Source organism: Ictidomys tridecemlineatus, chromosome 4 (genome assembly GCF_052094955.1).
Source record: "Ictidomys tridecemlineatus isolate mIctTri1 chromosome 4, mIctTri1.hap1, whole genome shotgun sequence".
NCBI classification, from domain to species: Eukaryota; Metazoa; Chordata; class Mammalia; order Rodentia; family Sciuridae; genus Ictidomys; species Ictidomys tridecemlineatus.
In genome coordinates this window covers 173,479,590-173,506,514 of record NC_135480.1, presented here as the reverse complement: position 1 = coordinate 173,506,514, position 26,925 = coordinate 173,479,590, and the positions used below count along the sequence as shown (strand labels likewise).

General features: G+C 52.8%; 1 protein-coding gene across 4 annotated transcripts in view; it reads left to right on the top strand.

Moving 5' to 3' along the window:
- Positions 1 to 6,140: 6,140 nt before the first annotated feature.
- The window catches only part of Cntfr (ciliary neurotrophic factor receptor), a 37,991-nt gene continuing 17,206 nt past the window's right edge, over positions 6,141 to 26,925 (top strand). Inside the window, exons 1-3 of one of the 4 annotated variants that reach the window (XM_005326215.3) lie at positions 6,141 to 6,322; positions 14,560 to 14,671; positions 26,672 to 26,756. In XM_005326215.3, coding sequence (XP_005326272.1) covers positions 26,672 to 26,756 — 85 coding nt within the window. In that variant the 5' untranslated portion in view covers positions 6,141 to 6,322; positions 14,560 to 14,671. Of the gene's footprint in view, positions 6,323 to 14,559; positions 14,672 to 17,297; positions 17,747 to 18,424; positions 18,518 to 26,671; positions 26,757 to 26,925 lie in introns of those variants that run through there. The other 3 variants (XM_021726935.3, XM_021726938.3, XR_013438159.1) reach the window with 3 other exon arrangements.

Below are 26,925 nucleotides of genomic sequence, written 5' to 3'. Positions count from 1 at the left end.
CATCCTACTTTCCAGGTCTCTGTTTAATTCCTCACTCCTTACTAAATCCTTTCCTATCCTTAAAGGCTGCAACCCATTCACATAGGCTCTCTTCCCTGTGCCTTAGAGCTCGGGTTTACTTCTCACAAGCCAAGGTAATCCTACTTCCTTGCTTGCATCATTCACTCATTCAACATTTATTTAAATCTATTTCAGTTGTTAGGAGAACTTGTTTTATGCCAGACTCAGCACTGGGTGGCTGAAGATGGAGGCCACAGAGCTGCCCTCATGGGGTTCCCAGGCATCACACAACTAACTAGATCATTAGACGTTACACTAACCACTATAACACAAAATGTATGGCACTGAGAGAAGACAAAGAGTCTTAGTTTAAGCTTCTCTTAGGTGACAGGCTGTCACCTCTTGGCTGAGGGGGTTTGGGAATCAGAAATTGGGCTTTTGCATGAACAAACTGTATAATTTTCTTTTCTTTTCTTTTTTTTTTTTTTTAGTATCCATCCTCCCTGACTAGAATATAAGCCCTGTGAGGTCAGGGAATTTAAAAAAAAATGTTTTAAGGCAAAAAATAAACATCGAAGTGCATAAACCTTGTGGATTCAGTTGAATTGCATCTGGAATTTTAGTTTAGTTTGTAGGGCTTTAAATAAATAAAATCATTCAGCATGTTTTTGTGTGTTTTTTTTCCCCTTGCTCAACACTCTGTCTATGAGACTCATCCATATTGTCAAATGTAGCTATACTTAGGTTTTTTTTTTTTCCATTGCTGTGACTATATCACTATTTGGATTGTTTTCAGTTTGGAGCTATTACGTACGGATAAAGCTACTATGAACATTTTTGGTGAATATATTTGGTCATATCTTTTGGGTACATACCTGGGAATGGAATTGCTGGGTCCTGGGATATACACATGTTCAGCTTATTAGATCCTGCTAAACAGTGTTCCAAAGTGGTGGTACCAACTTACACATACATGAGCAATGTATGGAATCTAGTTGCTCTACATGCTGGAGAGAGCAGGGATTTTTGTGTGGCTCACTGCTGTACTTAGATTGAGGCTTATACTTAAATCAATAGTAGGTACTCAATACATATTTATTGGCTGACTTATGCATAAGAGGAGCCATTAGCATTCCTGAGATACTACTCTGGCTCTAGCACTAACTTGCTGAGTGATTCTGGGCAGGTGACTCCCCTTCTTTGGGATGCTTCCCTGTCTGAGCATAAGAGGACCAACACCAAGGGCTTTGCTTTCCAGTGCCAGCTGGGTGCTATGAAAACTAGACACCTGTTCATTCATTTACTCTGCTTATATTGCTTGAGAATGGCCCCTACTACATGCCACAGTGGTGAGAATGTGATCTGTGACATGCCACTACCAGCCTCTTTTAGGTCAGCCAAGGCCAGGGGTCATTGCCCATCTTGTCCCCAACTCATCTTCCTGGAACTCTTCCTTCCTCTGTCCAGCCCTGACCCTAGGGGGTGGGGGTCTGGACTAAGCCTGTGGATGGAAAATATGATTAATAATCAAAAAAACATCCAAGAGGAAGAGACCAGGAAAACAACTTGGGGAAGGCTCCTCGCCCAGGGGAGGGGGGCCATGTCCTGGGCCTCGGGACAGCTCCAGCACCCTCCCGCCGCCCTTTCTGGGAAGCTGCCACAAGAGTGGGTAATTTTAGCCAAAAATGGAAGAAAAAAGCCATCCTAATTATTTATTTAAAAGATGACCCCCAATATAAATTATGCTTCCCCTAGAGGCTTCTCCCCTTCTCTGATACCCTCCTCCTAGTGTTCCCCCTGCTTGATCAGTTGTGGGGAGGGGTGTTGCTGGAGACATTGGACTGGGGGCAGAGAAAGAATTTCAACATGAAATGTTTTGTTCATTAACAGAGAACATAGGGGGAAATTCCCTTTCTGCTTAGGTCTGGGCAGCCCAAGTGGATACTCAAAAGTTATTATGAAAAATGGAGTTTAGGCTCCAGAGTGAGGTGGGCTATATTGGAGGAGAGTAAAAAGAGACCTTCTCTCTCCTCCTCTCAGAATTCTGACTTCCAGAAGTTTCCTGAGCCTTAAACCTTCCTTCTTCTAGGGATTTGGTTCCCCAATGCCTTAGGTTACCTTCAAAATTTCTTTCTAGCAAAATAGGAAGAACTGGGATTAGACTCAAGTTAGAACTTCCCACTGATACCAAAGAGAGGAAAGGGAGGACTTGGACCTATCTGAATACTGTAGAATTCTGATAGAATATCCTGGAATCCGAAAGCAGGTAGGCAGGGAGACTGGAGCAGTAGTGAAAACCCCTTTATAAGAGTGGATTTAGAGAGCTCTGGAGAGGAGGGAAGAGGAGAAAGCTCCAGAGAATTGGGGGCAATTTCAGGTTGAATACTTAGCTTCCCCCATTGTGATTTCAGCCCTCCCCCATCTCCTACCTTTAGGGAATCTTTGCCCTTTTCTGATGCCAGAGGTTGGAAGGGTCAAGGCACACAGAGGCAGTCATCCAGGCAATAGGATTCCAGGAAGAAGACTGAAGAATGTGGGGGTTGCCAGCGGGCCCCAGGTGTTATCCTAGGATGGTGCTGGGAGCTGTTTCAGGGTAGGAGTGGGTGCATCGTCCCTGGGGGGCTGGGCTGGACCCTAAGTGGAGGGGCTCTGGGCCCCCCTCCCTGAGTCGGCCCCCGGGCTGTGTCGGATCGGGTTTCTCGGCGCCTGGAGCCTCCGCGAGGCCGAGCTGTTCCCGGGCCCCGGCCAAGCCGCCCCGGGCGCTGGCACTGCGTGAGGAAGCAGGGGGGGTAAGGGGGAGCGAGGGGGGGCTGTAAGGGCGTTTACGTAACTGCCTCCCGGAGCCCGCCCCGACCCGCCAAACCCCAGTATGATTGAGATCGTGTGTGACTGCGTGTGTGTTTGTGTGACACACACACTCTATGTGTGCCTGTGCCTGTGTGTGTATAGTGTGTAAGTGTGAATCCAGGACTCAGTCCCACTCTTTTGGGACCTCTCGTTCCTAACCCAACAAGGGACTCTGTGCCATAGTGAGGTTTGAATATATATATTTTATTCTTTGAGACTGGGTACTTGAATAGTGTGTTTGGCACTTGTAGACCTGTGTGTGAGATTGTAACTTTGGGTAACCAGGGATGTGTCCCACAGTGGAACTTTCTGATGGTATAAGAAAAAAGGTGAGAAATGTGTTCCATTTCCTGGGGGAATACTGCAAAGGCAATCGTAGATGTAGGTTATAGGCATTCCTTCCTTGGAGAGAGATAAGTAGAAATGGGGAAGAGTCTTTGCTGTCCAAAGGCTTGGGATGGCCCAATGACTGCTAGGAGTGGAGATGATCCAAGTTTAAGTCACCTGCCAAGGTGGAGAAGTCATGGCCATACAGCCCCCTTTCGTGGTTAGTATAAAATTCTAGCAACCCAAACTCATGTACTTCCCCCAATTTCCCAGGGCCTCACAATCTTCACGAATCTGGTATCTCCATTGCTTGTAGAGCACAGGGGTTCCAGCCTAGGGGAGAGAACTTCCTGACACTCCCTAACGGGAGAGGTGGATGTTAAAGACTGGGGAAGCAGTGAATGTGCTGAAGGGGATTGGAGAGAGGTGTCAGGGAAGTGATGTTTGGCTTAAGGGTAAGGATAAGAGGATAGAGAAAGGGGCTGGCGCAAAGCTTGCGCCCGCCAGGGATACCAGCTTGAAGAAAGCTGGAGAGGAAACGCCAAACGCCGTGGGATCCTGTAGGGCTTTGAAGCCTGGCCTACGAAGCCTAGCTTTGCTCCCAAGGTGGTAGGGAGACATGGGAGGATTCAGCACCGAATCTCAGAGGTCAGTGTGCAGATAAGACATCTGAGGGTGGTAGGAACTCAAACCTGCGAGTAGACTGTGCCCCCAGCTCAGGTTTGAAGTAAAATCAGGTTCTGAGCCGCGATAGCGGCGAGAGGGCGCAGCACCCTGGAAGTTCTGTAGGGTGAGTACGCGGAGGCCTCAGCGCCTAGCGAAAGCCACAGCCTGAGGGAAACATACATCCAGCACTTCCCGCCAGGTGTCGCTGCGGCCCAGGGGAAGTAAGCTTGGCTGCTGGGTCCCGCGCCAGATGATGATGACCGACAGACCCCAGGACACTTGTCGGACGTGCGCCTGTCCTCATTCTGCATCCTCCCACACAACGATACGTCGGGTTTCTGTACTCTGGTCGTCCGGTGGGAACCGTGCCCTGCACTGGGGACTGCGGCACGGACGATGGCAGCCTCCGCGTCCCTAGATGGCAAGGGAACGTTGGCCCAGGGCAGAATTCCTGACTGCTCCCAACCAGCAGAAAGAAGCAGCATCTGGAAGTCAAGTCAGTCCACCATGACCCGCAGATCTCGACGCCGGTCCGTCCTTCCCGTACCCGGTGTGGATACCCAGGCCCATCGGCCCCTAACCTCGCCAAGGCTAAGCTTCTGCGCAAGGCGAGGGGCAATTCCTTACTGTCCGCGCTCCTTACCTGCGCCCACCATCTTAAAAAGGTTCACTGCTTGGGGTTTTGAAGGGTAGTGGGCCCGGAAAGCCAATTAGAGAACATCTACTGTGGGTGAGTTTGGGTTGGACCTCAGCTAGACGCAGTTGTTTCGCTGTGTGCCCTTAATCCCTAGATAGCCCTTTCTGAGCGTCAGCCCTGATTGACCCCTGACGGTTGTACCAAGGGGATTCTGCGGTCATGGAAGTGAAAGTGAAAAGCCCTGGCAGTGGCGGGAAGGTTTTCCTCTGCAATGGGAGTCCCTGAGGCATTTGTTGGGAAAGGGCCCGGGCGTTGTAGGCAGCCTGCTGGGGAAGGGTGTGAGGAAACAGCGAGAAATTTCCCTCCCTTCACCCTCAGCCACGGAGCAGTTCCCTGAACGGGCTGGGGATTATGGGTCAAAGGCTGGGTGAAATATCCAAGGGGTGGAAGCGGGTGGACCTCTTGTTCTCTTTTTGGCATCCCACTCTCTACTGCTCTCTCGCGTGGCCTCAGAAGTTGATCAGGTTGTCTATCCTTAATCTCCCATGTTGCAGCCAGACAAGAGGCCCGGGGGCGAGTGAAGTGAGCTCACTGGCCCCTCAGAGGCCCATGTTGCAAAAGGAAGGATCAAAGGGTGAGCCTCCAGCGCCAAGCTAGTGGAGAGTTGCCCCAAGTGCTGGAATTGCCCCACCAGGCATTAAGGGCGCAGCCTCCCTATTTCCTTCATCCTATGGAGGCTTCTTCCCAGACCAGGTGTCCCTGGGGATAGAGAAAGAAGAAGGTAGTGGTAGTGGTGTCATCAGAGACATGGAGTGAAAGGAGGACCTGGGCTCCCAGTTTGGTTCATCCCGTGTTACGGAAACGCAAAGCCCGCTTTCCCTGGAGCCAGGGTTTTGTCTGTATGTGACTAGGAGTGGAGTCGTTGTTGGTGGCAGTAGGAATAAGGGAGGAGGGGAGCCGGATGGTTTCTTTTACTCAAAATGGGGGCTGGGGGCTCGGTCTTGCGCTCCTCTCACGATGATTCTGGAGGGAGGACCCCAGAGTTGGCCCCGGGTTTGTCAAGGTATCAGTTCGAGACACTCAGGGCCTGAACACAGGAGAGTGTGCGCAGAAGAGACCTGGCCAAGACTGAGTGAGAGAGTGAGTGTGAATGAGCTATCCCTGGGGGTGGGTGCGCGCCCAGTCGCCCTGGGGGAGCGGGCGGAGTGGGTGTGCGTGTATGTGTGCGCGCGCGTTTGTGAGACCCGCGGCCCGGGCTGCGCGTGAAGCACAGGGGCCACAGCCGTCTGGAGGGCGCGCCCGAGAAAGGGCGAGAGTGAGGGTGCCACGCGTGCCAGGGCGGGCGAGCGTGCCAGCGGGGGAGAAGGCGCGTGCCTGCACGGGGCTAATGGAAGTGGGGGCTCACAGGCCTGAGCAGAGTAAGCGTGCCCCGCGAACGGGCCGCGCGTGCCAAGCACGGGAGCGTGCTAAAGCGGGGACGCGCGGGGGCCGTGGCGGGGAGGGGGTCGTGGCGCGCGGCCGCGGAGGCGCGGGGAGACAAGGCGAGAGGGGGAGGGGAGCGAGGGCGCGCGCGGCCGAGCGGGCGCCCGCGGTCACATGGGCGAAGGAAGGAGGGAGGGAGCGCGCGAGGGAGGGAGGAGGATGGGGGGGTTAAAGCCGCGGAGCGCCGAGGAGCCGGTGCAGAGCGGGCGGCGGCGGCGGCAGCGGAGGCGGCGGCTCCAGCCGGCGCGGCGCGAGGTTCGGCGGTGGGATCCGGCAGCGGTGCTAGCTTCGCGCTGCTTGCCTTGCTCCCTGCCGGGGGCGGTCGAAGGGCGCGGCGCGGAGCCCGGGTGGCCCCAGGGCGCGGTGAGTACCCCGCGGCGGTCAGCGCGAAGCTGAACCCTCGAACCCTCAGGCGGGAAGACCAGCGGACCAGTGGCCCCGGTGCGCGCGGGAAGAGTGAGGGGACACGCGTGGGCCCGCTGCAGGGGGAGGCAGGAAAGTTCACGAGAAACTTTGCCCGCAAACTCGAGGGCGGGGGCGCAGGAGAAGCAGCCCCCAAGTCCGGGCGCGCCAGGGGTTGGGCGTGGTGGTCTTGAGGCTGGACAATCGACTGGAGCGAGATGGTCAGGGCGGTTTTTCCTAGTGTCTCTGTTCTTCCTACCCCTCAGTCTCACGCTCTGGGTCTGGGAAAATTCCAGGGTTTGGGGGTGGGGGCAGCAGTGGCCCCCGCACACCCAAAGGCGGCTACTTTCTCGGGCAAAACCCTGGACTTCAAAGCGCCTGAGTGTGTGAACGGACGGCTGCGCGTCTGCCAGTGCTTGTGTGTCCCTGTGAATACGCGTGTGCGTGTGTGTGTGTGTGTGTGTGTGTGTGTGTGTGTGTGTGAAAGAGAGGGGGGGCATAGAGAGAGGGACTGCCTGTGGTTTTCTCCTGAGTCCGCCTGGATGTATCTACATGCTGTGAGACTACCCCAGTGTGTCTCTTTGTAAGTCCTCTGGTTTGTGTGAGTCCGCCAGTGATGTGTCCCCAAGTGCCTCTTTGTGAGTCTGCCCGTGTGCCTCCTCCTGTGCGGCTCTATGTGAGCCTACCCGGGTGTCCCTATGTTGCTCAGAGTAGCATATCTCCCCGTGCGTGGGGGGCTGGGCCGCGGGGAGGTCACCAGACGGACAGCTCTCCTTCTCAGCTCCTCTCCTCTGCTCTCCTCTCGGCTTCGCTCCTCTCCCGAGCCTCTGCTCCAGCGTCTAGCTTCTTCAGCTTGTTCGCTCGCTCTCTGGACCCCTCCCCCCTCCAGTAGCTTCAGGCGGGCAGGACTATTTCACGCCTTGTTGAAAATTCAGGATTTTCTTTCTCTTTCCGTCTAGTCTCTCTCTTTGAGAATTGTCTGTATGGCTGGCAGCTTGTCTGCAACACTGGGTGTGTGTCTGCATGCGGCTGTAGGAGTGTGTCTGTAACACTAGTTGTTTTGCCTTTGATACAGGATATATTTGTATCTGTGTTACTGGGGGTGTTTGTGTGGCTAATCGCTAAGGTGGTGGGAGTCTGAAATGCTGGGTATGTTTGTGCATCCGTAATTGCTGTACATTCAGGGGTTCCGAAACACTGGGTGTGATGGCATGCTGTTGCATGTGTCGGGATGGGGCTTGAACAATTAAATATTCCTAGGGATGTAGGGCTGGCCAGGACTTGGGTGGAGGGCACTGTACAAGTCTCAAACTATGCCTCTGCCTCCAGTCTCACGACCCTTCACAAATCCTGTCTGTTCCTGGGGCTCTGGGCAGGATTGGTGAGATGGAGCTAAAGGTTCATTCTCTGATACTGATACTCCAAGTGGGACCCTGAGCCTACACAAACACTAGAAGTTTCAAATTCACACTTGAAACCCTTTGGCTCTGGAACTCACACTCAGATTCACACTGGGAAATAAACTCATTCTGGGTCTTGGGTTTTACGTTCACACCATGTGGCCTTACATTCAGAATTACACCAGGACATTGAGACTCACACTCAGATTCACACATATATTCTGGGGCTCATATCCAGATACATACTTTAGTCCTGGGGTTTACACTCTTTGGTCCTCTGTTCTCATACTTGGACTCACAGTGGGACTGTATGCTCACACTTACCCAGACATTTCTATTCTTTAGCTCATAGATTTACATTGAAACCTAGAGCTAATGCTTAGAAGCTTACTGGGGTTCTAGGACTCACACTCAGACTCACACTAAAACTTGGAAGCTTCTTTAAATCCACACTTAAATGCTGAAACTCAGAGTCACACTGAGACTAGAGCTCACACTCAGACTCACATAGGGAACCTAGGGCTCACATTTGAATTCAAGGACTAATATAGGACACTGCATTTCCTAGTCAGAGTCAGTTTCATCTTGGCATTCACCCTCATATCTCCATGCTAGGGTTCAGATTGAGACTCTGTAGGGACCCTATACCTCACTCAGGTTCATATTAGGACCTTTGGGTTCACACTTAGATTCACATGGGAAGGCTGGGGGTCAGATTCACATGGGTAACCTGTAGCTCACACTTAGACTCATACCAGGATTTGGGTGACTCCCTCAGACTCATATGAGATCCTGTGACTCACATTCAAATTCCCATTAGGATCCTGGAGCTCACGCTAGAACTCTTAATGTGTACACTCAAGATTCTCACTTCCATCCTGGAATCACTTAAGCTTATACTGGGCTCCTGATGTTCACAGTCAGTCAGTCTCACATTGGCATGGAGGAGCTCACGCTCAGTCTCAAAAAGGAAGTGTAGTACTCATTTGGACTCATATGGGACACTTAGCTCATACTTGAAAGGCTCTTAAGACTAAGGGCTCAGACTTACACTGACTTGTTTGGGAATCCTGGGACTCAAAGTTAGTACATTTCAATCCTGAAATTCACATTCTGACTCACTGGAGCTTATAGTCGGACATACCTAGAACCTGGGTTCACACTCAAACTCATACTTCCATTTGGGAGTTCACATTCAGACTGACATTAAACCCTGGCACTTACACTAAACTCCACTTCTGCCCAGGAGCTCACATTCAGACCCACACTAAGATTGTGTGTTCACAATCCCAATGGAGCTTAGAACTCAATAAAGCGTGCCCATGCTTTCTTTCCGTTTGTGGTGGTATTGGGACAATTGAAGTGAACAAAAGAGTCTGCTCCAAGACCAACCTCCTCCAAAGATGGGGAGGAGATGGGGGATGTACATTTGATTACCTCCCTCACTTGGGTTGTGGGCCGATGGAGGGGGTAATAATGGGAAACAGATCCAGTTGAACCTCTCTGCCTTGCCTTCTACAAGGAGACTAGGTTCTTGGCAGAAACTCCAAGTGGTTTGGTGGTTCAGAGGTAACATGAACCCTTAGAGCCCTCCACGTGCCATGCACATACCCCTTCTGTGGTAGAAAGAGCTAGGTGTGGGGAAATCAGATCCATATCTTCCCCACCCCATCCCGGTCATCCATGGGATGGGAGTGGTGTGAAGATTGACCCGGTGAGTTTGCCTCTGGCTCCAGGGACTGTTCCAGGGTGCTGAATTTGTGATTCTAAAAGAACTGGTAGCCCCAAAACCTGTGTTGAGAAGAAAGCTGGAGGAGGAGACTGGATTGGAATGCACCTTTTCTTCCTTCTCTTCTCTGCCCAGGCTGGAGAGGAGTAGGGGCCATATTATGCTATGTCTCACAGTGTTTCTTGGAATGTCTGTTGAGTTGTTATGCGGGCTCCAGGACTTGCCCATAGATTCCCTACTCTACTCCTCAGAAAAGCAGTAGCCCTGGGGAGTGGGGGCTAGGCTGCAACAAGTCCTGGAACTTCACCTATCTTAGAGACATAACCCTGGACTCCACTTGCCCTCCAGCTATGGAGACCAGTAGGTGGGGCCGACTGAGGCAGACTATCCACTCATGGGGGCTCACACTAGAGTGCTGGCCTGCAGCCCCCACCCCCACCCCAGGCTGAAATGGCTGAGCTTTAACTGCTCCATGTCCCTGAAGGGGACACATGCTCTCCAGTCCCCCTATGGGGGTGGGGGGCTTGGAGGCAAGGCGTCCTGCTCTCTGCCCCCCCATGGCGAGTTGAAGTGTAAATGAATCGGAAACATATGGAGTGGATTTTCTTTGAAATGCAGATGGGTTGGGGGGGACCATGTGTGCCTGGTTGGGGGGGGGTCCCAGAGAGTAAGAAGGCTGAGAAGGGAGAGCTGACCCCTCCTCCAAGCCCACCATGGGGGTGGGGAGTGGGGAGAACTCAGCTGTGTAAACTCCTGTGGCCCTGGGTGACCACACCCACAAGGGCTCCAGCTTCCTGTGGGGAGGGGCTGGGGAGGCAAGTGGTCCCTGTGGGTAGAGAGCCTGCGGTCATCATTCCCCTTTACCTCTGCAGAGGGCGAAGGAAGCCCCCAAAGCAGAGCTGTGCTGGATTGGGGGGTCACCAAACTCAGGAGCTCAGGGGCCAAGGGGTGGAAAGAGGAGCTAGAATAGATGTGGGGAAGGACAGACCTTGCTCCCAGAAGCCAGGGCTAGTGCTACAGTAGGACAACCTGAAGGTAGACCATGGTGGTGACTTCTGGTCCGTGTAAGGGCCTGTCTGGAGTTTATGAATAAATTGAAGAGTCCTCAGTACTGCAAGAGGACAGATTTCTGCAGACCCACAGCAGTCAGTGTGCCCCACCGTACTCTACCTATTCTTTCCCAGCCCAACACTCCACAGTGTAGCACGGTAGTTACCTGTGAGTTTGGGGGGACCCAGGTACTGGGTCTGCCTTGTTCACCACTGTACCCTGCACCTGAAACAGACCTGGTATGCAGTAGCAGGGCAGATTTAAGTGAGCAATGTCCATCTTTTCCTCTTCCCTCAGGACCCTGTTCTCCTTGTGGCCAGGACTGTCACTGGCTGCCTGCACAGTGCTTGGCAGGGAGTAGGTTCTCCATAAAGGTGGAGAAATGAACACAAATTGAGACCCAGGGGGTCTGGGGTTTGTGACTTGAGACCCAAGACACCCTGTTGTACACCCCTTTGGGGCTCAAAGGAACCCTGACTGGTTTGCAGGCTAGACTATAGGAAGAACTTCCCTTCACTCAGGGAAGGAATGCAAAGGCTTGGTAAGGGAAAGTGGGCAGGGCAATAACCCTGATTCTGTGGCAGAAGTTGGAGGTCACTCTGCCCTCTCCTCAGCTTCACAGGATAGTGGGAAAATCTTTATTCTCCTGTGGTTGTGAGTGTGACTCTCACTCTCTTTAGGTCTAGGTTTCTTGGAGTGTAGCCGAGGGAATGGATCGTATCTCTGGACCTCCAAGGCCGAGTCCTGAGGCTGTGTAGCTGCAGCGGGCAGCATGGATTTTCCACATTGGTTATTAATGTTTGAGAACACAGGGTTCATATCCTGAAAATACTTCGTCCTGCCCGAGCAGAAGAGTTGCTGGTGTGGGCCAGTGTAGTAGTGGCTGCATCTTGGTGGGACAGAGGCAGAGAGAGGCTCACAGCACTCACTCAGAGCCAGAGGCTGAGAATGTGAGGATGGGGAAGCCGAGACAAGCACAGGTGGGAGATGCACAGGAGACAGAGCCTTTGTTTTATACAGAGCAAAGATTTATAAGATCAGCAGTGCCAGTGAGTGAAATTATGGCAACATTCAGGGTTATCCATAGTTTTATATGGCAGAGAATTTCCTTCTTAGAGAGTCTAGAGATATAGCCAGTACCAGACATAAAAATCAAGTAGTCAGTAAGAACCCTTTCAAGTCTAGCCTCAGGATGTTCTAAATAAGTGTGTGGCAAAGAAAACAAACTCTATCCCAAGTGCCCTTTCCTAAGCCACTACCCCATGCCTACCTCCTCAGAGCCCTTCCTGCGAGCCTAAGTTCCAATGAAGGTCTTCAGACCCCTTTTGTATATCTCTACCTCACTTTTGACTCCCAGGCCTTTGTATAGTCCATTGTCCCAGGAGAAGGGACTACACAGTGGTCCCTAAAAGGCAAGAGAAGCCCAGAATCTGGGAGCTGATGCCATGTGACCTTGGCTCATGAGCTGACCTTTCTGGGCCCCTCCGTGAAATCTCAACATGGGGTGGGGGTTGGGGGCTGGGCCCTGGCCCAGGCCTGGAAAGAGGGCGGTTTTGGAACACATCCAGGCCCCTGACGTCAATGACTCTCCAAATAATGGAATCAATATTGGGGGGGGGGGCAAGCGTGAACCAGGCCCCAGCGATTAGAAACAGATCAGCACAAACCCGCAGCTGATTCTGATAGAGCTGCCTTGGAGCTCTAGGGTGGGAGGCCTGGAAGGAGGTGGACCTGGGAGGGGGGCTCAGGAATGGGGAGGCGGAGCCACTGGGTGTCCAGAGCTGGAGGGTACATAAGTGGGCGGAGATAGTAGCTGTCTGGGGTTGGAGGGATGGGGTGAGGGTCCTTTCCTGTGCCCAGCTCAGAAGATTCCAAGGCTAGTTGGTTTGTGGATGGAGACTTCCTTCAGCCAGCTAATGATAAGGAGTTCATCTCCCTGCATCTCAGACCCGGCCCCCTAGGCCATATTAGAGGTCACAGGTTATGTACAGGTAGTGGGAGAGGGTTCTTAATGAGTCCTACCTGAGATGACTTTTTTGCTTGGAGCCAAAGGGCATTAATCTAAGATGGAGAGATGGGTATTCCCCCAGATTGGGAGTCTAGACTATAGGAAGAACTTCCCTTCACTCTCTTCTGTAGGCTCAGGTTCTCTCAGCCTACTAGAAAGCAGCAGGTGAGGATGGAGTGGGCCATGGGGTCTGCGGGGGGCTGGCCTGGCAGCAGCTGACAAAAAACAGGAAGAAGGGCTAGGGGAGCGGCTGTAATTACGGGGCATTTATTATTAATCAGATGAAATTGCTGGAAGCAGCTGGTGTAATGTGGGTAGTGATAAGACTCTGCATGCTTCTCCCAACATGCACACACATACCTGCCACACACAGCTGGAGCTTTGCTTGCTTTTACAGTTTTTTTCTCGTGAAGGTCAGATGGGTCTATAGGTGTTTCTCTGCGGATCAGTGGACTGTGTTCTCATTGCAGCCTGTACCTTTTTCTATTCTATTTTTTCCAACTGTCTATCGTTATTTGGCTTTGTCTCTGTCTTCCTTTCTGCATCCCTCACGTTAAGCCTGTGTCTTGTGTGTTTTGTGTCCATCATCAGCCAGCCTGTCTCTAACACCTTGTTTGAGTTTCTGGTTCTCTCTCCCTGGTCAGTGGAGTCTGCATCTGTGTGCTGGATTAGATGACATGGAGTCCCTTTCTCGTGGTTATGTGTTTAGGCACCTAATCATACCTTTGACAGATTCATCTGGGACCTTTTGGACTCTGAGGATTGTCTGGAATCTTGTAGAAGGTAAGGGGTCTGTTGAGTGGCTGGAATCCATAGAAAAACATCAGTGACTTTCAAGATACCCGAGTTCATCATCAGCTCCCTTACAAGCTACCGTAGTGTGACTTCAAGCTAGCTGCTTTTGTTCTCTGAACCTGTTTCCTCATCTGAAAAACGAAAACGGGCTTACCTCCAAAGTTTGTTTTAATGATTCAGTACAAAACTGTAAGTTAGGGCTTATCATAATGCCTGGCTAATCAAGGACCTGCTCAGTTGGATGTAGCTCAATTGGTAGAGCACTTGCCCAAATGTGAGGCCCTGGGTTCAGTCCCTAGTACTGCCAAAAATAAATAACAAAATTTCTACCCCTTTTTGTTGTTATTGTGTGTGGGGTATGAGGGACTGAACCCAGGGGCGTTCTAACAATGAGCTGTATCCCCATCCCTTTTTATTTTGAGACAGAGTCTTACTGAGTGGTCCAGGCTGACCTGGAACTTGTGATCCTCCTGCCTCAGCCACCTGAATTTTAACTGGCATTACAAGTGTGTGCCACCATGCCTAGCTTTTACCTATTGTTATTATTATTGATGAAGGCACTGTGCAAGTGGGTGAGAGAGCTCCAGAGGCAAATTGGTATAACAGAAAGGCTTTGGAGTTAGATCTGGACTCAAATCTAGGCTATAGAACTGATCAACTCTGTGGTCTTGGGCAATTACTTAACCTCTCTGTTTTCTTAGCCGTCAAATGGGAAGAATAATAGAACTTACCTTGTGGAGAAATCATGAGGACTTAAATGAGATGATGTATATAAAGTGCTTAATATAGTTCCTGGCACATAACAGATGTTCAATAAATGAGTGGTGATAAAGAAGAGGTTGCTATGACAGTGGGTGTTGATGCTATACCGGTGACCTTTGTCTGTGTGAGTGTGCTTGTGAGAATGTGTGTGATGTGGAGACTGTGTCTGCAAACTGTGTGGGGATTCTGGATTTTCTGGGGATGTGTATCTGCGAGTAGAGTCAGGACACTGTCTTCTGACCTCCCTTGGTTCCTGTGGTTCAGAACTGAATTCAGCAAGTGGTGCTGATGTGAGTCCATACTACCCTAACTTTTCCTCTTTCAGACATTTGTCTGCTGCTCGCCTTGGTCTCCCCTTCTCACAGTGTGGTTGTGAGTATGGAATGAGCTCTTGAGTTGAATTAAGACCTGTGACTCCTCTGTGACCTCTGATTTGTGCCCTTTGCCCTTCTAGAATCCAGACTTGTCACATCATCCCACCCCCTTGGTTTTGGAAGTCCTGGGAAGAGTGGTCTCGAGGAAGAAAAGGACATTGATGTGCTTGGAGTGTGGCTGGTGGTGAAGAGGTAGGTGCCGGGGGCCCAGGCAGGGCAGATCCATCTCAGGGCACCACCAGGTGCATTGAGGGTGTAGGTCTAGAGGACAGGGGTGAAGGACCTGAGACCCTTTCCTTCTGTTCCCCTATCCTTCTGCCTCCTGAAGTTTGGGGATCATCCTGTCTTGGGGCTTTTCTTGCCCCCATGATAGGCCCAGAGAAGGGAAGAGATTTATCCATGGTCACACAGGCAAGAGCAAAACCAGGTCAGGAAATTGAGTTGTACACTGAGAGGGGTTGAATCCCAGATGTGGGAATATGTTTCTGTTTCAGTGTCTTCAGTTTCCCTCTCTGCCCCAAAACATCTCTCTGGCTTGATTAGGGAGCAGCTGGGCTTGGAGGAGATAGAATGGCAGGTCGGAAGGTCCAGAATCTTTTGGGGCCAGCTGTGGGGCTGAGTCTGACTCTCCCTGCCTCTCATTCAGTTTAGGCAAGGCCCCTGGATTGGCAGCCCGGGGGTGGGGTGGGGGCATCCAAGGAATTGAGGCAGTGGAGCGGAACGGAAGGGCCTATTGTCCAAAACCCGCCAGAGGCCCACAAAGGCCGGCTGGGCTTTTCATCTCAGCTCCCAAACAGACTGGCCATTTTCCCGGCCTGGGGGTGGGGGGCTGTAACCCTTCAGAACTAAGAGTGGGGTGTTATGGAGAGTGGAGTGGGGTACCCCAGGCTGACACATGGCCTTAAAAGGAACTTAGATGGAACCAGGGCCCATGAGAAGAGGGAAGAAGAGATTCCTCTACAGGGGCATAGAGTTAATCTTTCCACCCAGTGACTCAAGGACATGGGGTGAATTATGCACTAGGAAATGGATTTACAGAATGATAGGTAATATTTTCGGGGAGCACACCTGGTAGGAGTTTGATGGCTTGTTAGGAAAGTGGGCTACTGAGCCTCGAGTGCATGTGATCCTCCCCTAAATTGGGACTACCTTAAGGAGACAGGAAAAGGGGCTCGAGAGGAGAGGGCTAGTGCTCAGGGGAGAGAATATGCTCTCTGCAGCAAGAGGGACTGAGGCCAGACAGCAGGAAGGACTTCCTGCCAGTGAACAGTAGCTCAGATGCCCTGACCCTGTCCCTGGGGATCTTACAGGATTGTGGAGAGCAGGGGAGCTGGAGACACCCCAGGGGCTCAGGCTGAGGCAGCTTCTGTGGGGGCCAAGGAAGAGGCCCGGGAGGGAGGACTTGGCAGTTCTAGCCACCCTCCTCCAGCAGCACCTCCAGCATCACTTTAAAAACAGCTTTTTAATTTAACAAAGTGGATGAAAAACTGTTTTTGGAAATAAAAGATATCTGCTGTCTCCCAGGCTAGCACTTAGCCCTTGCAGAGAGAGCTTCTCTCTGGATTTCTTCCTGCTGCTGGTGCCTCCTTTCTTCTCTCCTTCTCCCTTTCTGTGTTTGTTTCTGCTGTACAGCCCTCCACCTTCCCTTTGGCCTCCCATCATCTCTTTCTCCATCTCAGCCTCCATAAGAATCTCACCCTTAGTCTCTCTTCTCAGTTCTGTGCATCTCCTCTCTCTCTCCTCTCCCAGTCTCTCTCTTGTACGGCATCTCTCTCCCCTGGTCGTCTCTGTCTCCCAGCCAGTCTCAATCTCTGTCTCTCTCCACCCCCTCCTTCTCCCCCCCCAACCCCAGCTCTAAATGGGTCTATTTAAAACGCCCGATGCTGCCAAGTCAGAAAAGCGTCTCCTGATAAAGCGCATTAGGCGGAGGGAGGGAGGAGGGAGGAGGGAGTGGCGGGCGGATGGATTGATCCAAGCCCGTAACCCCATTAATCAGGCAGTGTGGATCCCCCTCCCTCCCCCAGCTTCAGCCCCTTCTGAGCTAAAAGCCCCTTAAATATTTATCACCCCTCCCCCATGGGGGCAAAGGGAGGGGTATGCGGCCCATAGTGTGAGCATCCCCAGCTGCCTGTGCCCCCCACCCTTTATATGTGCACGTGTGTGTGCATGCACATGTGTGAGTGTATGTATACATGTACGTAGGGGTGTGTATGCTGACAGGCCCAGGGCCCAGCTGCTGACTAGCCCCCCCACCATTCCTTGGGCAGCTCCTGCAGACCTTAGGAATCTGGCCCTGGTCCTATCTCTCCTGAATGGGGGCTTGAGCTTAAGCAAGCAAGAATAGGGAGATCCTGGGTTAATTGGAGGAGGGGGGGGCGGTGGTCTTCATCTCTTCCCAGGTACAGAAAATAACTGGAGGACTTGGTGGAATGTGCACTATCATTCTCAGAGGGCAAGAGGGTGAGCTGGGGTTCCATATCCAGATTCCACTAAACTCCCAGTTTGCAGGAAGTAACTTGTATGGGGCCCCATCTTCTTAAAGTGCACAAAGGTATCTTGAAAGGCTGACTGAAGTTCCCCCTTTCCCCTCAGAGGGCAGAAATATGACCTGCGGGTGCGTTGGGAGCTTTCCATACCCTAAAAAAATGTGGGAAGGTGACCTGGGCCCAGGGCAGGGTGTCTCCATCACTCCCAAGAAGATAGGAAGGAGGCCGAGGGCCAGGACTGGCTTCTGCATCTCGCTGCTTGTTGATACCCCAGGCAGCAGAGGTCAGCCCTGAGACGGGCAGGCTGGGTTGGCCGGAGACACATCGTCCTGGGCGGGGGCAAGGAAGGCCCGGCCAAACCTGGGTGTGAGGAGGAGCCCGGAGCCGAGGGTCCCTTCCCCTCCCCTCCCCCAGCATCAAGTGCCACATCTCCTCCTGACTCAGACAATTAGATTCAAAGGATGACCTCACTGCATGCCGTCCCTCACTCGCTCCCTCCGCTAGCTTGCTCGCTCGCTCGCTCGCGGCGCGCTCCTCTTCCCCTCCTCCCGGCCCGCTCGCTCGCGGCTCGCCCGCGTAGCTCCCGGCCTGGCCGGTCGGCCCCTCGCCTGCCTGCCGGCCCGCCGGGGCGCTCCCGGGGCGGGGGGCCTGCTGTTGCCTCCCGGGCTGGCCGGGGCTGCCGGGGCCCCAGCCCTGAGCCCCGGGGACCCGATGCCCGCGGGCGGCCGAGCGGACCCACGGAGCGCCGGAGGCATCGACGGGCGCCTGCGCGGGGACCCAGGTCAGTGGCCGCACGGCCGCGGGGCCGGAGGACTTGTCACCCCCGCCGCCGCTGCCGAGACGCCCCCGCCCGCTCCAGCCCGCCAGCCCGCCTCGGCGCTTCCCGCTCCTTTCTCGGCCCCCGCCCCCCGCGGCTGCTCGGCGCGCTCCCCCTGCCAAGCTGTCTCTCTTCTCTTCTCTTTCTCTCCCCCCAGCCCCCCTGCCTCTGCAGCCGGTGGGAGGGACTGGGACTTCCTGAGGTCCCAGGGATGGGGCCGGGGCCCATTGGCTGCAGTTGGACCAGGCCTCTGAGAGGGGAGGGGGCTCTGGCTGTGTCCAGCAGCCTGGGGGAGGGGACCATTGCCTGGGTGGGAGGGGGACTACTGAGAGAGAGGCCCAGGGTGTTGGGGTGACATCTAGACAAGGGATGAGCTCCTGATATCTTTCTTTTCTTACATCCTGTGGGCCTCTTGCCTAGTTTCATTTGATCCCCAAAGCCTGGCTTCATTTGTCTACACCTCCTAGCTAACTTTAGTCCCTATTGCCTGGTTTCATTTGGACCCCACAGCCTGTCTTCTTTTGGGCCCTGTTACCTGGTTTCCTTACCCGCTGCTGCCTGGTTTCTTTTGTCCCTGCTGCTTGCTTTCCACAAATCCCTATCACCTGGCTTTATGGGATTTCCCCTGCCTGATTTCCTTAGGTCCTGTTGCTGTGCCTGGCTTCCATGGAGCCCTATCAGGCTCCTTTTAGGATGGGGGCGTCAGGGCCCCAGCTACACCTGGAGTGGCAAGTGGTAAGGATGTCAACAACACTGCCAATTGTTCCAGAGTTGGGGACTGACCAACCAAGCCTGGATTCCATTCTGCCTGGACAGCGACTCAGCATCAGCTCCTGTGGTGGGGGTTTGGGCTACAGGATCCAAGGAGGCTTTGGGACTCATGTCCTCAGTGATTAGTTAGGAAAGAGCCCATTCTGCCTACTTCTGGGCACCTCTCCCCATCTCTCTTTGGGCCTAAGAGTGATGACAGGGTTTTGGTGGAGCCAGGAGTTGTTGAGTTCAGGACCTCATCTCCTACTCCTTCTCTGCCCCTTCTGCATTGAGGGCTGACATCTGGGTACCCTAGAGACAGTACAGGCACAGAGAGGTAACAGAGAAGTCTGGGATCACACAGCAGATAAGAGAGACTGAGAGCTGCTGCTCTTCTCATCTTGAAGAGGGGAAAGGTGGAGGAGGCAGCAAGGGCCTGGGGAGTGGGCTGATTCTGGGGTTTTCTGGCTCCTGCCTCTACCAGTGCTTCCATCTCTCTCAAACAGGGGTTTCCTTACCCCTCCAGTCTGGCCTGGATCTCCCTTCTTTCCCTAATGCTGTTGAAAGCAGGGTTAGGGGTGGAAGGAGCTGCCAGGGGAATAATTATCTATTTCTTTGCCTTTTAAGGACCAACAAAGTTTTCCCTTTCTTTTCCATTCCTGCCTTAGGCTACCCTGGACTTTATTTCTCTCCGTAAGCAGAGCTAAGCAACCTGAGGTCCCAGTATGGTGTGACTGTTGAGTGTGTATCTGTGTTATTTACCATTGTGGGTGTGGGCTGCGAGGCTGAGGGTGACTGGGGGACTCTGAGTTTCTGGAGGTGCACAGTGGAGACTATGTGGAAAGTTGACTATTCTGAGTGTGTGATGGTATCCATATGTGAGACCATGACTGTTTTGTGTGAGGGATTCTGTGCGTGTATGTGTGACTGACTATGTGCGTGTGTATGCACACCAGCGTGCATGAGGCTATGGCAGTGGGTGTCCGTGTGGGAGGCCATGATGTGTGGCCATTATGGTAGACTCTGAATGCCAGTGTCTGTGAGAGACTTCCTGGGTGTGTCTGTAAAGCTCTGGCTGTGTGTTTGTGGAAGTGTGTGAGTGTGTGTGTGTGTGGGGGGGGAGGCTCTGGGGCACTCTGCCCCAGAGTGGCAGTAAGAGCCCAAGTGTGCGCTCTTGGGGTAAAGTAAGCACTGGGTTCTGTGTGACCCTGAATTGCTGGTGTGTGTATGTGTGTGTGTGTGTGAGCATGTGTGTGCGCATACTCATGCCTGTGTTTACCCATCAGGAACAGATTGCTCTGGCTTCCCCACTGTGAAGGAGGGGAGAAAGGGGGAGGAAGGATGGCTTGCTCTTGCCCAGCAGACCAGAAGGTTTCTCAGAAGGAGCATGCACAGTACACATGCATGTTAGGGGGGCAGAAAGAACAGATCACTGTTCCATAAAAAGACAGTCCAATCTTCTGTCTCCCCCAACCCCCACTCAACTCCTGCTCTGTCAGAAAGACCATCTTCAGTTCTTAGTGTTACGAACCCATGCTTCGCTTGCATTACTGCCCCATCCCTTGGTGGGGTGTGTGTGTGAGTGTGTGTGTACAGGCTTGCATGCATGGGCTTCTGTGTATATTTTCAAGGGTATATTGGTACCACAGCAGTGATGGAGCCAGGGTGTGGTATGGTAGGAGATGCTGAGACAAATTGAATCTTTGAACCACACTCCAAATCTGGAAAGCCATGTTGTCCATTTTTCTGTCTCCATGAAGGACCGTGTCTTCATGGAGCCCACCTCTTGACCACCCCCTACCTGCTGTGGACCCTTTCTTGTTCCCCTACCAGCTAAGGGAAGTCTCACTCAATACTGTTTCCCTGTCCATCCCCACCCTTCATGGAGCCCTTCTAGCTAATTTCCTGATGTAGCATTCTGTCCCTACAAGAGGATCACTTAACCTGACTGGTGTGAGGTCCTTCCTGGGTGGAAGGGTCCTCCTGATTATTCTGGAAGCCAGAAGAGACTCTGAACTAGTGTTGGACGATAGAGGATTTGACATTTAGGCCTCAAGTTCTATGAAGCTGCTCAGAGCCCATGTGCCCAAAGGGAGGATATGAATGTGCCCCTTCCAACGTCCCTATTCAAGAGGTCGGGGTCTGGACCAGATGACTTCTGAGGGAGATAATCTGGGTCTTCTGCATCTAGAGTGGTGCTTAAGCACATTATGTGTATGGATTACCACAGCTTGCAGGGCCCCAACTGGGCCTTTTCATGTGGACACAGGCTGGTGGGACAGATTCCCATCTTCCCAGGACACCTCCCGAGCTACCCAGCCAGGCCCATCATGAGAAGGCCCTGCCCACCCCCCCACCACACACACACAAAAAAAACCCGCCCGCACACACGTGCAGCAGGGCACGCACATGTTGATCTCAGGGTCCCCACGGTGCAAGAGGCTGGGGGTGGGGGGTTTGAGCACTCAGAGTCCAGGCTGCTGCCAAAATCCATCCGGAATCTTGTCCCCCCCCCCAAGGCCCCCATCTCCGGCTGTGGAGGTCACAACAGCAGGTGCGGATACCCCCCCCCAACTCACTCACATTGGGCCGCCTCCTTTTCCACAACCTCAGCCAGCGCTGGAGCTGGGGGACTGCTCCCCCTGCCTCCCTCCTGGCCCCCCTCCCACTGGTGCTCAGTTTGTCCTACCCTCTTCTGAGTAGTAGGAGGGGGCCTGTGCTTCCATGGGGTCCTTTCCCCTGAGCACTAGGACTTGCCTCTGGAGTAGGTGGGGAGGTGGTAGTCCCAGAGGAGTAAAGGAGAAGCCAAACCCAGCCATAGCTTCTGGGTCCTATACCACTTGGGGCACCAAGAGCTGAGAGGAGGAGCAGGTCTGGATTTAGAGAGGAAGGAAAAGGGATAGAGCCAGAGACAAGAGACTCTGAGAAGCAGAAGGAAGAGACACCACAGGGAGTGGGAGCCAGCCCATGGCCAGCCAGCTCCAGCCCAGGAGCTGGCCCCTGACCTGGGCCCACCCGCTCCCTGGTGGGGGGCCTACTGGGCCAGCTGCCAGGGGCCAGGCCTCCCTCCTTGGCCTGGTCTACCCATTGGCCCCCCCCCAGCTTCTGGACAGTGCAGGCCTCTGCCCCCGCCCCCACCGCCCACGCTGTCCAGGCTGCCTAGGCCTGGTGGGATCTGGGGGCCTCCCGGCCTCGGCCCCTCCTCCCCTTCTCTGAGCTTCCTGCCCACTCTGACTGTCTCTCCAGACTCCCCCTCGGCCAGGCCAGTACTATTTCTCCCTACCCATCCTGTTCTTGCCCCCATCTCCACCCCTACCCTGCTTCTCATTTTATTTCTCTAGTGTATGTGTCTCTCTTTCTTGCTCGAACCTAATTCCTTTGAAGAGCTGAAACCTTCAGAGTTCCTACAGTGTTTGGATCAGTTGGTCTCCAATGTGTCCTATGTTCTTACCTCATTCCCAGAGTTAGCTCCCTAGAGCTACTCTGTGGAGAGGGGAAGATGAGGCCCCAGGTCTAAGGGTGCCCTTTCTGCACTCACACCGTGAGATCTTGAGTCTGGGGCTGCCAAGTGAGGACTAGAAGCTGTTAAGAATCACCTTGGTCCTGTACTGGGCCTGATACCCTCCATCAGATGAATGTGCCTGACTCACCCCATCCTCAGCCATAGTGGGGAGTCTGAGTTGGTGGTCTTCAGATCTGGTAACCTTGCTTTGAGGACACTGCTTGAGGCCTCTGCTCATTCCAGTCCAGGTGGAGTCTATTTGACTCTCATACCAGCCTCCCCACACACCCTGCTCCAGCTCAGAACACACGACTGTGGATCGACACTCACACGCAGTTAAAGCCGAGACCCAGTCAATGGTGCTCATAACCCCTCAGCCCTGACCTGATTGTGGCAGGAATTCCTCAGGGTTGACTGGTCTTCAGTAACCCAAACTGCTGGCTATAATTCTGCACAAATAAATAGAGACTTTCCAAAACTCACTGTTCCCTCCCTCAGGTTCTGTCTTCAGTTGGGCAAGAGGAAGCAGGGCACAGGGCAACTGGGACATTACTGATAAGAGGGGTCTCGGGTCCTGGATCCTAAACCAGACTTGAAAACTAGGTAGAAGTCCCTGATCTCCAGCCTGTTGCTATGTCTGTCAATGTTACTTATGGTGACTCAACCTCCACGGGTGTCAGTATTACTGTGGACTGGTATCATCCCTGTGTCACTATGTTGATGACATCATGAGTGTTACTGTATGTGTTTGTAAGTCTCATTGCATCTTTGATTCTGAGGTTACTGCCCTGGGGCTGGCTATCAGTCTCAACAGGTGTCATTCCCCTGTTGGTGTTATTGTGTGTGACTGTATTCACTGCTTCATTATCATCAAGATGACTGTCAACACCCCTATGTGTTACTGGCAATAGTGCTGTTGTATCATTTTCACTGGGTGTTATCACTGTGTGATGGTGTTTTTGTGTCACAGTAGGATAGTGGCAGAAGTTAGAGCCTTGGGATTTGTCTTATGAATCACCTCTGTGTATAACAGTAACACTGGGGTTTCAGTTCCACGTCAGGAGGGGTGCTAGAACCCTTGTGCTGCTAGGCACTGGTCTCCTTCCTTCCTTCCTTCCTTCCTTCCTTCCTTCCTTCCTTCCTTCCTTCCTTCCTTCCTTCCTTTCTTTTTTTTTCACTCTACCAACTGAGCCATACACAAGCAGACATACTGCCCCTGGTTTCCTTTCTTGCTAGTGCCCTCTGATCCTTCCTCATTCTTGGGATGTCCTCTTCAGGGGGCCTACTGGGAGCCCTTGTCTAGGGCTCTTTGGCATTTATCATCCAGACTATCCAGAGTCATAGGGTGTGGACTTGGAAAATTCCTGGGGAAAATGCTCTTTGCCCTGGGATGAGAGCCTGAGGTGAGCCAGAGCAGAGTGGTGGTGTGTTCTGGATGCTTCTAGCCTCAGCCTTCCCACCTGGAGAGTGGGTTCAGTTGGGACTCTGAGGAAAGAGGAAGGGAAACTGATTTGGGGCTTTTTGGGTCAGCAGGGGCAGGGACAGGGATAGAGTTTCAGTCCACCTTTGTCCCCTGGGGCCTGGGCTTCTGGATCCGCAGTGGGAATCTCTCCATCCTCTGGAGAGCCTTGCTCTTACTTCACACCAGTTCTTACTACTACGGATACCTCTTCTTTCTCACTAGAAGAGCTGGGTGAGCTTCCTCAGATGCTATAGGGTGGGCTCCCAGGCCCTCTTGATATCTCTCCCCCTTACCCTGAAATCTGCTGTCTCCCCTGCATCCCTTCTATTTCTATCCCTGTCTCCTTGCCCCGCTGAGTCTACAGTCAGTGCTCTGCTTTTCTCCCTGCTTCTCCATTTCCCCTCCCCAGTCTCTCCTTTTTCTGGGTGCCCAGACCCTGCAGTGTCTGTCTGTACCCCACCCCCACTCTCTGCAGTGCTAGCGCTCTCTCAGCAGCGCCCGTCTCCCGTGGCTGCAGCCCCGTTGGCCCAGGGCCCGGCCCTTACAGTAACTCATTGGGCTGATGGAGGCGACTTTGATGAAGAAGCCACCCCTCCCCCTGCGGGGGCCTGAGCATTTGTGTGTGTGCACACACGCTCATGGGGTATGTGCTTGTGTGCTTGCCTGGCCATCTCCCCCCTCCAACCTGACTGGGACCCGGAAGGAACTGGGAGCAAAGGCCATCCCTCCCTCTTCTCTCTCTGGCACTCCCATCCTATGATCCAGCCTTTCTCCTCTCTGCCTTCTTGTCTTCCTGCCCTGGCTCCTCTCTCGTGGGTGGGCAGTGGACCTGGCAGTGAGGTGGAGGATCTTCCTGGCTGTGAGGGGAGAGGCACGGACAGATGGTGGAAGTGGAGGGGGAGGGTCTGAGAGCTCCTGGCAAGGGCTGAAGTGGGGAGCCAGGTAGACCTTCAGTGTGTCTGTTTCTCCAGAACCAGCTCTGGATTCAGTCCTGGGTTTGTTTGTCGGCCGCGTAACTTTGCCTTAACCTCCTAGACCTGGGGAACAGTTGAAGATGGGGAGGGGCTGAGGGTCTAGAGAAGACAGGGCAAGTGGTAGCTAAGGCTCCAGGAGTCTCTGATGTGGGAAGGGTGGCTGAGGCCACATGGGGCAGAGAAAGGAGCTCTGCCAGGGCGGGGCAGTCGGAGCACCTGTAGGTATGGCCAGTAGGATAAGCGTGTTCAGAGGAGAGGACTTTCCTGGGCAAGAAGGAGCCATCTCCCATAAAGGAGCCCTAGGAATCAGATTCAGCTCCATCTGCTACAGGCTGAGACCCACCTTTGGCTTCTACTATAGCCATGTCTGCATTGTCTCTAGCTTTGTCTCTGGCACTTTCTCTGGGTGTATTTGGCAGTATGTCTGTCCGTTTCTCTGGCTGTGTGTCTGACTGTTTCTCTGGCAATATCTCTAATGGTGTCTCTGGCTGTATCCCTGGGAGGGTGTCTGTGTGTCTGATGGTGTCTTTGGCAGTGTTTTTAGTGGTGTAGATACTTCCTGACTGAGCATCTGGCTGTGGCTCTGGTTTTTCCTCTAGCTGTTTGTCTGGGTGTACGCCTGTTTGTGTCTATCAGTTTCTCTGGTGTTTCTCTGCTTGTGTGTCAGACAGTTTCCCTGGCACTGTTTCTGACAGTGTCTCTAGTTCTCTGGCTGATGAGTTCTCTGCCTGTGCTCCTTGCTCTTCCTCTGGCAGTATGTCTGCTTGTGTCTGGCTAAATCTTTCACAGTGTTTGTGGCAATTCCTTTGGTTATGTTGGCTATTCTTTGGCCATTTCTTTGGTCCTGTTGGCTATTCTTAGACCATTCATCAGCTGTTACCTGATTTTATTTGCCTTTGTCTGATGGTCCCCCTTAATAGTTTCTAACTCCCACTGTGTGTATAACTATTTCTTTGGGGCTCTCTCTGGTTGTTTGGGCTGATTCTAGCCAGTGACTTTGTTGCGAGGTTGACTTTATTTCTGACAGTGGCCTAATTGGGTGTTGGTAGTGTCCTTCAGTATCTTTCTCTGGCTTCTCAATGGTTGACAAACTGAAGGAGAGATTGTCACAGTTGGGTTCTGTTCTGCAGGAAATAGTCATTTCCCTGCCCTCTTGTGTAAGTGTGTGTGCAGGGGAGGTGGGAGCAGTTGTATTCAACCTAAGAAGCAGGATACTGGGTAGAGGCTACTGGATCCTCCCTGGCTTCTGGGGACATATTCTGAGTGTACTTTTTATACCCACATGGATGTGTGTAGACACTGATGCTCATCCACTGGGCTAGGATTCTCAGGCTCATGAGGGTACATGACTGGAGTAAAGGATGACCTGGGTCCCTGACAAGGACTTATATATGAAAATTCCCCATTCATATTCTCATATTTCTCTCCCTCCCTCTCTTTTTCCCTCCCTCTTTCCCTCCCTCCCTCCCTGTGGTCCTGGATAATCCAGGGCCTCCTTCATGGTAGGCAAACCTTCTACTACTGAGCTATGTCCCCAGTCCCCCTGATTTTCTCGTGGTCATTGGTATATAATAAAGCACAAGCCACATCTGAGCTGACTCATGTACCGTTGCCCTTTCTGGTACCCCAGAGCCTAGTGGCCAGGCTTATGGCAGAATGGACAGGGACCAATGACAGATCCAAGAGGCTCCCGAACATACAGTTTAAGGCTTTTCCTTGCCCCACTCCAGATGCACAGCCAGGGCCTTCCATTCAAATCAATTTGAAGAAGTATAGCCTTCGAATTAAGTTAAAACATTATCCCTTCAGTTTGTGATGTTTATAGCTAATTAGCCAACCTCACCAGTAAAGTTATATATTTTTTTAGAAAAATGGTCCTGGAACTACCAATATTCTATAACTCATTTGAAGTCAACTATAGTCTGCAGCCAGCATTCTTATTGAACAGCAAACCACTGTAGGTTGCCACCTACCATCTTAGCAAACCTTTGCCTGCAGATGCCAGTAATGTTGCTTTCCATTGTTTGAAAGAAGATCCTAAACCCCATTAAGAAGGCATATGGGGTCACAGTACTCTGGCCCTAGGGCTGGGGTTTCCCAGTCCTGCCTGAGAACAGGGGAGCTCCTCAGGAGATTCCTGCCTGGGCTGATGCTGCCCCCTGCACCCCCCCCCACCCCCCCCCCCCCGTTTTTCCCAACAGATGGCTGCTCCTGTCCCATGGGCCTGCTGTGCTGTGCTTGCTGCCGCTGCTGCCGTTGTCTACACCCAAAGACACAGTCCACAGGGTGAGTGCTCAGGGAAGCTGCCTATTGACCTTCTCCCAGAGCTGCATATGAATCCTTGTTGGCACAGTTACCTACTGACACCACCCAGGAGTCTCTCTCTCTCTCTCTCTCATATGCGCTCGCGCGCACACACACATACACACATACACACACACAGGCATTGTCATGC